Consider the following 14,217-nt stretch of genomic DNA (forward strand, 5'->3'; position numbering starts at 1 on the left):
TAATTTATCCTTAATTATGATTTAGACATCAACACCAAGAAATGTGTCGATAGCTTGGACTGACCTTATGGCCTGAACACGATAGCCAGTCTGTCCTTATGTCCACGACACAAATAGCAAGTCTATCCATATGGCCTGAACACATATAGCAAGTCTGTCCTTATGGCCCGGACACAAATAGCCATTCTGTCCTTATATCCTGGACACAAATAGCCAGTCTGTCTTTATGGCCTGGGCAAAAATAGCCAGTCTGTCCTTATGACCTGGACACAAATAACCAATTTGTCCTGAATTATAATTTAGACATCAACACCAAGAAATGTGTCGGTAGCTTTGACTCTGAACCAGAAACTTACAGAGGTGCAGATCAAAAGCAAACTGTTTCCTTGTTTCTACTTTGCTTTAAAACGCCAGAAATAAAGTACTTCAGACAAACATATTTTATGAAATAAAATCCAAACACACCTTAACTTAACTTTGACCATTACGGTTATCTTGAACATCAACCCATGCGGTAATACATAGGCCTTTGATGTCAATGACCCCTCACCCTTCAATTTCTACCATACCTTCGGTTATCTTTGTCGGTGTATAGCTGTAAATAGGAATTCATGTGTTATGAAACTAAATATGATATTTCAGGAATGACAAATACGAGATTTTATCCATTATTTTAGCAATGTAATCGTGTCCTTTATCATCTTGTTATGTTTGGGGGGAAAGTCAGATGTTTTAGTGTACGGTTAATGCAGTCATGTCTTTTCTAAGACAGATGATCTTAAAACTCTATATTACTTGTTCAGACTGTTTGCCAACGGTGATAATGATCCAAAACTTAATTTAGCACCGACGAAAAAAGAACCAGAATATAGTTTGCTATAAATAGTATGTCTGTACATTTTCAGCCAGAATTCTTTTGGTGCGATTAGAAGTAAGAGCGCTCATTAGCTGTTCTTGTCGAACTGTTTACAATTTCTGAAAATGGATTTCCTGTCGATAGAACAAGAGATGTCATAGGAGCGAGAACTAACATTCACCACGTGTTAAAGTTATCTTGGGAAGTGGAATGTTTGCAGATCTGTTGTATCAACAGTTATTACTGATAGGAATGTCACTATAAAAACTGTTGTTCAGTGACCAATGGAGTGCTAGTGTTGCCATGGGTGATGTTGCAGTGTCCCAATGGAGTGTGCTGGTGTTGCCATGTGTGATGTTGTAGTGACCAATGAAGAGTGCTGGTGTTGCCATGTGTGATGTTGTAGTGTCCCAAAGGAGTGCTGGTGTTGCCATGTGTGATGTTGTAGTGACCAATGGAGTGCTGGTGTTGCCATGTGTGATGTTGTGGTGTCCCAAAGGAGTGCTGGTGTTGCCATGTGTGATGTTGTAGTGTCCCAATGGAGTGCTGGTGTTGCCATGTCTGATGTTGTAGTGTCCCAATGGAGTGCTGGTGTTGCCATGTGTGATGTTGTGGTGTCCCAAAGGAGTGCTGGTGTTGCCATGTGTGATGTTGTAGTGTCCCAATGGAGTGCTGGTGTTGCCATGTGTGATGTTGTAGTGTCCCAATGGAGTGCTGGTGTTGCCATGGGTGATGTTGCAGTGTCCCAATGGAGTGTGCTGGTGTTGCCATGTGTGATGTTGTAGTGACCAATGGAGTGCTGGTGTTGCCATGTGTGATGTTGTAGTGTCCCAAAGGAGTGCTGGTGTTGCCATGTGTGATGTTGTAGTGACCAATGGAGTGCTGGTGTTGCCATGTGTGATGTTGTGGTGTCCCAAAGGAGTGCTGGTGTTGCCATGTGTGATGTTGTAGTGTCCCAATGGAGTGCTGGTGTTGCCATGTGTGATGTTGTAGTGTCCCAATGGAGTGCTGGTGTTGCCATGTGTGATGTTGTAGTGACCAATGGAGTGCTAGTGTTGCCATGGGTGATGTTGCAGTGTCCCAATGGAGTGTGCTGGTGTTGCCATGTGTGATGTTGTAGTGACCAATGGAGTGCTGGTGTTGCCATGTGTGATGTTGTAGTGTCCCAAAGGAGTGCTGGTGTTGCCATGTGTGATGTTGTAGTGACCAATGGAGTGCTGGTGTTGCCATGTGTGATGTTGTAGTGTCCCAAAGGAGTGCTGGTGTTGCCATGTGTGATGTTGTAGTGTCCCAATGGAGTGCTGGTGTTGCCATGTGTGATGTTGTAGTGTCCCAATGGAGTGCTGGTGTTGCCATAAGTGATGTTGTAGTGTCCTAAAGGATTGCTGGTGTTGCCATGTGTGATGTTGTAGTGACCAATGGAGTGCTGGTGATGCCATGTGTGTGATGTTGTAGTGTCCCAATGGAGTGCTGGTGTTGCCATGTGTGATGTTGTAGTGTCCCAATGGAGTGCTGGTGTTGCCATGTGTGATGTTGTAGTGTCCCAATGGAGTGCTGGTGTTGCCATAAGTGATGTTGTAGTGTCCTAAAGGATTGCTGGTGTTGCCATGTGTGATGTTGTAGTTACCAATGGAGTGCTGGTGATGCCATGTGTGATGTTGTAGTGTCCCAATGGAGTGCTGGTGTTGCCATGTGTGATGTTGTAGTGTCCCAATGGAGTGCTGGTGTTGCCATATGTGATGTTGTAGTGTCCCAATGGAGTGCTGGCGTTGCCATGTGTGATGTTGTAGTGTCCCAATGGAGTGTGTGGTGTTGCCATGTGTGATGTTGTAGTGTCCCAATGGAGTGCTGGTGTTGCCATGTGTGATGTTGTAGTGACCAATGGAGTGCTGGTGTTGCCATGTGTGATGTTGTGGTGTCCCAAAGGAGTGCTGGTGTTGCCATGTGTGATGTTGTAGTGTCCCAATGGAGTGCTGGTGTTGCCATGTCTGATGTTGTAGTGTCCCAATGGAGTGCTGGTGTTGCCATGTGTGATGTTGTGGTGTCCCAAAGGAGTGCTGGTGTTGCCATGTGTGATGTTGTAGTGTCCCAATGGAGTGCTGGTGTTGCCATGTGTGATGTTGTAGTGTCCCAATGGAGTGCTGGTGTTGCCATGGGTGATGTTGTAGTGACCAATGGAGTGCTAGTGTTGCCATGGGTGATGTTGCAGTGTCCCAATGGAGTGTGCTGGTGTTGCCATGTGTGATGTTGTAGTGACCAATGGAGTGCTGGTGTTGCCATGTGTGATGTTGTAGTGTCCCAATGGAGTGCTGGTGTTGCCATGTGTGATGTTGTAGTGTCCCAATGGAGTGCTGGTGTTGCCATGTGTGATGTTGTAGTGTCCCAATGGAGTGCTGGTGTTGCCATGTGTGATGTTGTAGTGTCCCAATGGAGTGCTGGTGTTGCCATGTGTGATGTTGTAGTGTCCCAATGGAGTGCTGGTGTTGCCATGTGTGATGTTGTAGTGTCCCAATGGAGTGCTGGTGTTGCCATGTGTGATGTTGTAGTGTCCCAATGGAGTGCTGGTGTTGCCATGTGTGATGTTGTAGTTTCCAATGGTAGAAATATTTCTAATTTCCATGTTCTGTTTTTATCACTTTTGCAATGAAGTTTCCGTGAGCAAATTGAGATCTAGCTTTTTCAAGCTTGCAATAATACACAGCATTTTGTATTTCAACCGGTCTCTTGAAATAAATATTTTTCTTTGAAAACAAGTCCTTGGTCTACAGTATCGAAATTACTGGCAAAATAATTATATGTCTGTCCAACAGAATCAGCAAAGTCAGGTATTCGAGGGCCACCATTCGAAGAATCTCCGATGTTCATTATTTAAAGATGCTCCACCGCTGACAATTGGTATTTTTTCACTATCAAAAACAGGAGCAGACGATGTAGTATTTTTCGTCAGTTACAAGTTACTTACTTCAGACCATTACCACCATTGAAAAGTTTGAGCTTCTGATTTTACTTCAAGTGAACAAATGTATAAAATAATTAATTGCATTCCGAAAAAAATCCGTGGCTCTATATCCTATATGGAATGATGTAATGATTGCGCATTTACCAAAGGCAAAAGAAATTATCATGTATTATGTTTGTGTTAATTAGACATATATATACAAGATTAAACAGCAATTATTGTTCTAATGATGAATGCCATTTATGCTCTGTCGGCGGTGGAGCATCTTTAATGATATTATCCAATCGAATAAACGTCTAACCGCTCCCTCAGTCAGTGTATAGCATGTGTGTTTCATACTTAACTGTATACCAATTATCTGTTATTGTAGTCAAAAAACATGTGTCCGGTAAGTTTCTAAAACTAGTGACATCATGACGAGGGATTCTGGGCCATAATCGAATTTGTACAGAAAGGAACAGAAACTCCAAGGCGATATTGTATTGTTACTTTAGAGACACGGCAAAGGATTCTGGGCCATATTCGTATTTGTACAGAAAGGAACAGAAACTTCAGGGCGATATTTTACTGTTACTATAATTAACTTACATTATATATAATTACTTACATAATATATACTAATAATAATAATGTTGTAAGAGTTATCTTCATAATTCCAGCTGTTTCGAAATCAGAATGATTTTTTTAGTGTTCCAGCAAAATTAATGTATTTTATTTTTCTTACTTTTTGAGAAAATCAACATTTTATGTCCCTGTTCCCCCGATGCAAAAATTCACTTGGAAGGTCTTTATCACTACGGTATTGATTCCGGTTGAAAACAAGCGTTCTGACGCCCTTCGAATTTGCGAATTCAAACTCAACAAAAGTAGCGGAACAATATCAATAAACCAGATATTTTCAGCACTAATATCGAGATTAATCAGGCATAAAACTCGACACCAGGTAATAAGAATTTCATGTAACAATTGCGATATAAAAATATTGCGATGTGAGTAAATGAATGATTAATTTCTTTATTCTGATTACCATTTCTAAATTTGACGATTTGATCCCGAAAAATCCAATGACGTCACTTTTTAGTCCTCTATGAGCCCGGGTGATTCGACCTTGCAAGCTGATGTTTTGAAGGATTGAATAAGCATTCATTTGTGGTATTATGATGACAATTTGCACTCATATACAGCTTAACATAGTTTAAAATAGTAGTGTTACTTTATCTTGAAACATTTCATTATTTAAACGACTTTGACAAAAAGAAACAGTAGGCCTACGTATAGGCTTCAATGTAAATCTTAACAGTTATAGCGTTTGTGGATACAATGCTTCGTTTGATAGATGAAATTCGTGAAATATTGCACAAAAACATCATTAACATGCTTCTGAAACATATAATTAATAATTTGAATCGAATATGTTTGACATTGTGTGTCATTTATTTCATCTAGGCAAATAATAATTTGAAAATTCCATATACCGCCTGCAAGGAGACGTCCTAGGCCTATACACTCGATCGTGGTCTGATACATATGCATTATGTAACTTTTCATCGATAATTTGATCCAGATATATCTGTCTTCGACAGTTATATTTAGAATTATGAATATGTGGAAGGAACGTATGTACAAGATAAAAACAACCCATCTCAACTGCTATTCCGGGACCGTGAAATGTAATATTGGTCACCTCAGCCCAAGCACAGGGGCACGCAAATTATTCATCATGTAAAATAATTCCTATGTACGTCATGTCCACATGACTGAAAATTGGGAAAAATGAATTATATATTATGTAAATATCGGTTAGCTTGTAATAATAATAAAAATACTGTAAGAGGTTTCTTCATAATTCCACTTGTTCTGAAATCAGAACGATTTTTAAGTGTTCCAGCAAAATTAATGTAGTGTAAATTACTTACTTTTTGAGAAAATCGACTTTTTGTGTCCCTATTTCCCTGATGCAAATATTTACTGTTGCCATACTTGGAAGGCCTTTATCACTACGGTGTTTATTCCCGTTGAAAACAAGCGCTCTGACGCCCTTCCCGGGTTAAGTTCATTTTACGAATTTAAAGTCAACAAAGGAAGCGGAAAAATATCAAGAAACAATGCATTTTCAACACTAATATCGACATTAGTCGGACACAGAACTCGATACCGGCCAATATTTATACTTCAAGTGAACAAATGTATAAAATAATTAATTTGCATTCCGAAATAAATCCGCTGGCGTCATTTTTCTATATGGAAAGAATTTCCTGTAATAGTTGCAATAGAAATTTAAGTTCTAAAACTATGATCATCATGACGAGGGATTCTGGGCCCATAATCGAATTTGTACAGAAAGGAACAGAAACTGGCCACCCCAAAGGGGATATTGTATTGTTACTTTAGAGACACGGCAAAGGATTCTGGACCATATTCGTATTTGTACAGAAAGGAACAGAAACTTCAGGGCGATATTTTACTGTTACTATAATTAACTTACATTATATATAATTACTTACATAATATATACTAATAATAATAATATTGTAAGAGTTATCTTCATAATTCCAGCTGTTGAATCGAAATCATGAATGATTTTTTTAGTGTAATTGCAGCAAATTAATGTATTTTATATTTTTCTTACTTTTTTGAGAAAATCAACAGTCATTTTATGTCCCTGTTCCCCCGATGCAAAAATTCACTTGGAAGGTCTTTATCTCATACGGTAGTTGATTCCGGTTGAAAACAAGCGTTTCTGACGCCCTTCGAATTTGCGAAATTCAAACTCATACAAAAGTAGCGGAACAATATCAATAAACCAGATATTTTCAGCACTAATATCGAGATTAATCAGGCATAAAACTCGACAACCAGGTAACTAATCAAAATTTCATGTAACAATTGCGATATAAAAATATTGCGATGTGATAGTTAAATGAATGATTAATTTCTTTATTCTGATTACCATTTCTAAAATTTGACGATTTGATCCCGAAAAATCCAATGACGTCACTTTTTAGTCCTCTATGTGCCCCGGTAAATGATTCGACCTTGCAAGCTGATGATTTTGAAGGATGTGAATAAGCATTCATTTGTGGTATTATGATGGCAATTTGCACTCATATTACAGCTTAACATAGTTTTAAAATAGTAGTGTTACTTATCTTGAAACATTTCATTATTTAAACGACTTTGACAAAAAGAAACAGTAAGGCCTCTACGTAGGCTTCAATGTAATCTTAACAGTTATAAAGTCGTTTTTGTGGATACAATGCTTCAGTTTTGATAGATGAAATTCGTGAAAAATATTGCACAAAAATACATCATTAACATGCTTCTGAAACATATAATTATTTAATTTGAATCGAATATGTTTGACATTGTGTGTCATTTATTTCATCTAGGCAAATAATAATTTGAAAATTCATATTACCGCCTGCAAGGAGGACGTCCTAGGCCTATACACTCGATCGTGGTCTGATACATATGCATTATGTAATTTTCACTCGAATAATTTTGATCCAGATATATCTGTCTTCGACAGTTATATTTAGAAATTATGAATATGTGTTGGAAGGAACGTATGTACCAAGATAAAAACAACCCATCTCACTGCTATTCCGACCGTGAAATGTAATATTGGTCACCTCAGCCCAAAGCACAGGGGCACGCAAATAATTCCATCATGTAAAATAATTCCTATGTACGTCAATGTCCACATGACTGAAAAATTGGGAAAATGGAATTATATATTATGGTAAATATCGGTTAGCTTGTAATACATAATAGAAAATACTGTAAGAGGTTTCTTCATAATTCCACTTGTTCTGAAATCAGAACGATTTTTAAGTGTTCCAGCAAAATTACCCTAATGTAGTGTCATTATTTTTGAGAAAATGACTTTCTTTTTCCCTGTCCCTATTTCCCTGATGCAAATAAGCAAACATTGTTATTTGGACAATCTATGAAATTAAGGCGCATGCCTTAGAAATATAGATATAGTCATTTAACTGTAAAAAATACCTGTACAAAAGTATATATATAATTAATCAGCACAACTTTTGCAATTACAATTTGATATTTTGATACAGATTTGGCCATATTCTGTGCTTATTCATGCATGTGAATACCATGGTAACAACAAAAAAATACCTGAAAAATTGCAAAATATCATGATTTTTAGCCCAAAATTGCAGAAAATTGTACTCAATTTTTTTCTTAAGACCTACCTTAAATTGAGCACTTCTATCACAATGGCAAAATAAGCTAATTTATTTCATAGGTCGATTAGGTGGATTTTTCAATATTTTTGCCTAAACCCGCGCCATGGATTTTCCTTCAAGTAAAGCTAGCATTTCCGGTCAAGACGCACTTCCGGAGGAGCCCAGAATTGTAATCTCTAACCCATTTTTGTTATGTTTATTTTTGAAAAAAATGAAACTTATATCAAACCCTCCATATTGGATGTACCAATTTCAGAATATATTTGATTTTTAATTGTTTATGCATGGCTCAAAACAGGGGCTCCCCACTTAATAAAAATATAGACCGTGGCCAGGCTGTTCTTCTCTGGTTTGCTACCTTATACACCAAGTTATAACTTTCTAAGCTTCTCGAAAACCAAATATTGTCTTGAACATGATGCGACGAACAAAATGACATATCCGGTTAACGCGTATCTTTAATAGTCACCGAGTACTGCCAATTTCCCTGAATGGTACATTTTGATTGATTTTCCTCTCAAACAAGCAACAAGGGGAGGTAATTTTAAAAATTAAAAGTCCTATAACTCTGTCATTTACTGAAATAAAATGGATTTGAATATTGAATGTGTTATTTTGAGATTCTCTCTATGACATGCAGTGGAAAAAACAAGGATTTCATCAATATTGACCCTGCTGTATGACGTCATAATTACTATGACGTCATCAGTAACCATGACATTATCAGTGTGTATCTATGACGTCATAAATATTCAATGACGTCACAAATAAGGTCAGAAACCCTACTTATACTGTTGCTCTGCAACAGATAAACTGATTCTGATATCTAAATAATGACATGACATCAAGGATTTGGAAATTTCATGAATATGACATTATGGTTTTGTATTCTTACCCTGGAAATAAGCATTTTCATGAATAATCTGTAAAAGTCTCCGCCACCCCTATTTTATCAAAAAATAGACTCTTTTTTCCTCATATAATTAAGAAATTGGTAATAATAGACAATACCGGCCTTGCCGCACACTCAATTTCTGACAAATACATGCATTTTTGAGATCAAGACAAGTTAAATAGTGTTTTTACAGAGAAAATCACAAAATAACACTATTGCTCTAAGTTTCCATGGATACCGGGCAATAAATCAAGTTAAAATAATCAGAATTCATGCAATATGGGTTGTATAACATCCAATAAGTTATAATGAGTTAGTTTTCAAACAAATGAAAGCAAAATGAATTTTAGCCAAATTATTTAACAATAAGCATGTATACATGCCATGAAAATGAGCAAATAAGCCAATTACCTCCCCTTACCCATCCCATGTGAAAATCATGATTTCTCCCTGTCTATGACCTGTTTTCTTGAGGTTCCCAGCTATAATGAACAGAGGCGCTGCTTATTTACAACCGACAATGCACTTCCTTCGAAAACCTCTTTTTCCATGCAGTATAAGGTAGCAGAAAACAGTAGATTTGGACAATCTATGAAATTAAGGCGCATGCTTTAGAAATATAGATATAGTCATTTAACTGTAAAAAATACCTGTACAAAAGTATATATATAATTAATCAGCACAACTTTTGCAATTACAATTTGATATTTTGACACAGATTTGGCCATATTCTGTGCTTATTCATGCATGTGAATACCATGGTAACAACAAAAAAATACCTGAAAAATTGCAAAATATCATGATTTTTAGCCCAAAATTGCAGAAAATTGTACTCAATTTTTTTCTTAAGACCTACCTTAAATTGAGCACTTCTATCACAATGGCAAAATAAGCCAATTTATTTCATAGGTCGATTAGGTGGATTTTTCAATATTTTTGCCTAAACCCGCGCCATGGATTTTCCTTCAAGTAAAGCTAGCATTTCCGGTCAAGACGCACTTCCGGAGGAGCCCAGAATTGTAATCTCTAACCCATTTTTGTTATGTTTATTTTTGAAAAAAATGAAACTTATATCAAACCCTCCATATTGGATGTACCAATTTCAGAATATATTTGATTTTTAATTGTTTATGCATGGCTCAAAACAGGGGCTCCCCACTTAATAAAAATATAGACCGTGGCCAGACTGTTCTTCTCTGGTTTGCTACCTTATACACCAAGTTATAACTTTCTAAGCTTCTCGAAAACCCAAATATTGTCTTGAACATGATGCGACGAACAAAATGACATATCCGGTTAACGCGTATCTTTAATAGTCACCGAGTACTGCCAATTTCCCTGAATGGTACATTTTGATTGATTTTCCTCTCAAACAAGCAACAAGGGGAGGTAATTTTAAAAATTAAAAGTCCTATAACTCTGTCATTTACTGAAATAAAATGGATTTGAATATTGAATGTGTTATTTTGAGATTCTCTCTATGACATGCAGTGGAAAAAACAAGGATTTCATCAATATTGACCCTGCTGTATGACGTCATAATTACTATGACGTCATCAGTAACCATGACATTATCAGTGTGTATCTATGACGTCATAAATACTCAATGACGTCACAAATAAGGTCAGAAACCCTACTTATACTGTTGCTCTGCAACAGATAAACTGATTCTGATATCTAAATAATGACATGACATCAAGGATTTGGAAATTTCATGAATATGACATTATGGTTTTGTATTCTTACCCTGGAAATAAGCATTTTCATGAATAATCTGTAAAAGTCTCCGCCACCCCTATTTTATCAAAAATAGACTGTTTTTCCTCATATAATTAAGAAATTGGTAATAATAGACAATACCGGCCTTGCCGCACACTCAATTTCTGACAAATACATGCATTTTTGAGATCAAGACAAGTTAAATAGTGTTTTTACAGAAAAAATCACAAAATAACACTATTGCTCTAAGTTTCCATGGATACCGGGCAATAAATCAAGTTAAAATAATCAGAATTCATTCAATATGGGTTGTATAACATCCAATAAGTTATAATGAGTTAGTTTTCAAACAAATGAAAGCAAAATGAATTTTAGCCAAATTATTTAACAATAAGCATGTATACATGCCATGAAAATGAGCAAATAAGCCAATTACCTCCCCTTACCCATCCCATGTGAAAATCATGATTTCTCCCTGTCTATGACCTGTTTTCTTGAGGTTCCCAGCTATAATGAACAGAGGCGCTGCTTATTTACAACCGACAATGCACTTCCTTCGAAAACCTCTTTTTCCATGCAGTATAAGGTAGCAGAAAACAGTAGATTTGGACAATCTATGAAATTAAGGCGCATGCTTTAGAAATATAGATATAGTCATTTAACTGTAAAAAATACCTGTACAAAAGTATATATATAATTAATCAGCACAACTTTTGCAATTACAATTTGATATTTTGACACAGATTTGGCCATATTCTGTGCTTATTCATGCATGTGAATACCATGGTAACAACAAAAAAATACCTGAAAAATTGCAAAATATCATGATTTTTAGCCCAAAATTGCAGAAAATTGTACTCAATTTTTTTCTTAAGACCTACCTTAAATTGAGCACTTCTATCACAATGGCAAAATAAGCCAATTTATTTCATAGGTCGATTAGGTGGATTTTTCAATATTTTTGCCTAAACCCGCGCCATGGATTTTCCTTCAAGTAAAGCTAGCATTTCCGGTCAAGACGCACTTCCGGAGGAGCCCAGAATTGTAATCTCTAACCCATTTTTGTTATGTTTATTTTTGAAAAAAATGAAACTTATATCAAACCCTCCATATTGGATGCACCAATTTCAGAATATATTTGATTTTTAATTGTTTATGCATGGCTCAAAACAGGGGCTCCCCACTTAATAAAAATATAGACCGTGGCCAGGCTGTTCTTCTCTGGTTTGCTACCTTATACACCAAGTTATAACTTTCTAAGCTTCTCGAAAACCCAAATATTGTCTTGAACATGATGCGACGAACAAAATGACATATCCGGTTAACGCGTATCTTTAATAGTCACCGAGTACTGCCAATTTCCCTGAATGGTACATTTTGATTGATTTTCCTCTCAAACAAGCAACAAGGGGAGGTAATTTTAAAAATTAAAAGTCCTATAACTCTGTCATTTACTGAAATAAAATGGATTTGAATATTGAATGTGTTATTTTGAGATTCTCTCTATGACATGCAGTGGAAAAAACAAGGATTTCATCAATATTGACCCTGCTGTATGACGTCATAATTACTATGACGTCATCAGTAACCATGGCATTATCAGTGTGTATCTATGACGTCATAAATATTCAATGACGTCACAAATAAGGTCAGAAACCCTACTTATACTGTTGCTCTGCAACAGATAAACTGATTCTGATATCTAAATAATGACATGACATCAAGGATTTGGAAATTTCATGAATATGACATTATGGTTTTGTATTCTTACCCTGGAAATAAGCATTTTCATGAATAATCTGTAAAAGTCTCCGCCACCCCTATTTTATCAAAAATAGACTGTTTTTCCTCATATAATTAAGAAATTGGTAATAATAGACAATACCGGCCTTGCCGCACACTCAATTTCTGACAAATACATGCATTTTTGAGATCAAGACAAGTTAAATAGTGTTTTTACAGAGAAAATCACAAAATAACACTATTGCTCTAAGTTTCCATGGATACCGGGCAATAAATCAAGTTAAAATAATCAGAATTCATTCAATATGGGTTGTATAACATCCAATAAGTTATAATGAGTTAGTTTTCAAACAAATGAAAGCAAAATGAATTTTAGCCAAATTATTTAACAATAAGCATGTATACATGCCATGAAAATGAGCAAATAAGCCAATTACCTCCCCTTACCCATCCCATGTGAAAATCATGATTTCTCCCTGTCTATGACCTGTTTTCTTGAGGTTCCCAGCTATAATGAACAGAGGCGCTGCTTATTTACAACCGACAATGCACTTCCTTCGAAAACCTCTTTTTCCATGCAGTATAAGGTAGCAGAAAACAGTAGATTTGGACAATCTATGAAATTAAGGCGCATGCTTTAGAAATATAGATATAGTCATTTAACTGTAAAAAATACCTGTACAAAAGTATATATATTATTAATCAGCACAACTTTTGCAATTACAATTTGATATTTTGATACAGATTTGGCCATATTCTGTGCTTATTCATGCATGTGAATACCATGGTAACAACAAAAAAATACCTGAAAAATTGCAAAATATCATGATTTTTAGCCCAAAATTGCAGAAAATTGTACTCAATTTTTTTCTTAAGACCTACCTTAAATTGAGCACTTCTATCACAATGGCAAAATAAGCCAATTTATTTCATAGGTCGATTAGGTGGATTTTTCAATATTTTTGCCTAAACCCGCGCCATGGATTTTCCTTCAAGTAAAGCTAGCATTTCCGGTCAAGACGCACTTCCGGAGGAGCCCAGAATTGTAATCTCTAACCCATTTTTGTTATGTTTATTTTTGAAAAAAATGAAACTTATATCAAACCCTCCATATTGGATGTACCAATTTCAGAATATATTTGATTTTTAATTGTTTATGCATGGCTCAAAACAGGGGCTCCCCACTTAATAAAAATATAGACCGTGGCCAGGCTGTTCTTCTCTGGTTTGCTACCTTATACACCAAGTTATAACTTTCTAAGCTTCTCGAAAACCAAAATATTGTCTTGAACATGATGCGACGAACAAAATGACATATCCGCTTAACGCGTATCTTTAATAGTCACCGAGTACTGCCAATTTCCCTGAATGGTACATTTTGATTGATTTTCCTCTCAAACAAGCAACAAGGGGAGGTAATTTTAAAAATTAAAAGTCCTATAACTCTGTCATTTACTGAAATAAAATGGATTTGAATATTGAATGTGTTATTTTGAGATTCTCTCTATGACATGCAGTGGAAAAAACAAGGATTTCATCAATATTGACCCTGCTGTATGACGTCATAATTACTATGACGTCATCAGTAACCATGACATTATCAGTGTGTATCTATGACGTCATAAATACTCAATGACGTCACAAATAAGGTCAGAAACCCTACTTATACTGTTGCTCTGCAACAGATAAACTGATTCTGATATCTAAATAATGACATGACATCAAGGATTTGGAAATTTCATGAATATGACATTATGGTTTTGTATTCTTACCCTGGAAATAAGCATTTTCATGAATAATCTGTAAAAGTCTCCGCCACCCCTATTTTATCAAAAAT

At 36.1% G+C, this 14,217-nt stretch overlaps 2 protein-coding genes across 2 annotated transcripts; both read right to left on the bottom strand.

Moving 5' to 3' along the window:
* Positions 1-1,148: 1,148 nt before the first annotated feature.
* On the bottom strand, positions 1,149-2,423 carry LOC138319791 (ice-structuring glycoprotein-like). The gene has a single exon (XM_069262924.1). It carries the CDS (start codon positions 2,421-2,423, stop codon positions 1,149-1,151), a length of 1,275 nt encoding a protein of 424 aa, XP_069119025.1.
* A 56-nt stretch (positions 2,424-2,479) lies between these two features.
* On the bottom strand, positions 2,480-3,430 carry LOC138319792 (ice-structuring glycoprotein-like). Its single transcript, XM_069262925.1, has one exon. The coding sequence runs from the start codon at positions 3,428-3,430 to the stop codon at positions 2,480-2,482; it is 951 nt and encodes a 316-aa protein (XP_069119026.1).
* Positions 3,431-14,217: the final 10,787 nt, after the last annotated feature.

Source organism: Argopecten irradians, chromosome 3 (assembly GCF_041381155.1).
Source record: "Argopecten irradians isolate NY chromosome 3, Ai_NY, whole genome shotgun sequence".
Classification (NCBI taxonomy): Eukaryota; Metazoa; Mollusca; class Bivalvia; order Pectinida; family Pectinidae; genus Argopecten; species Argopecten irradians.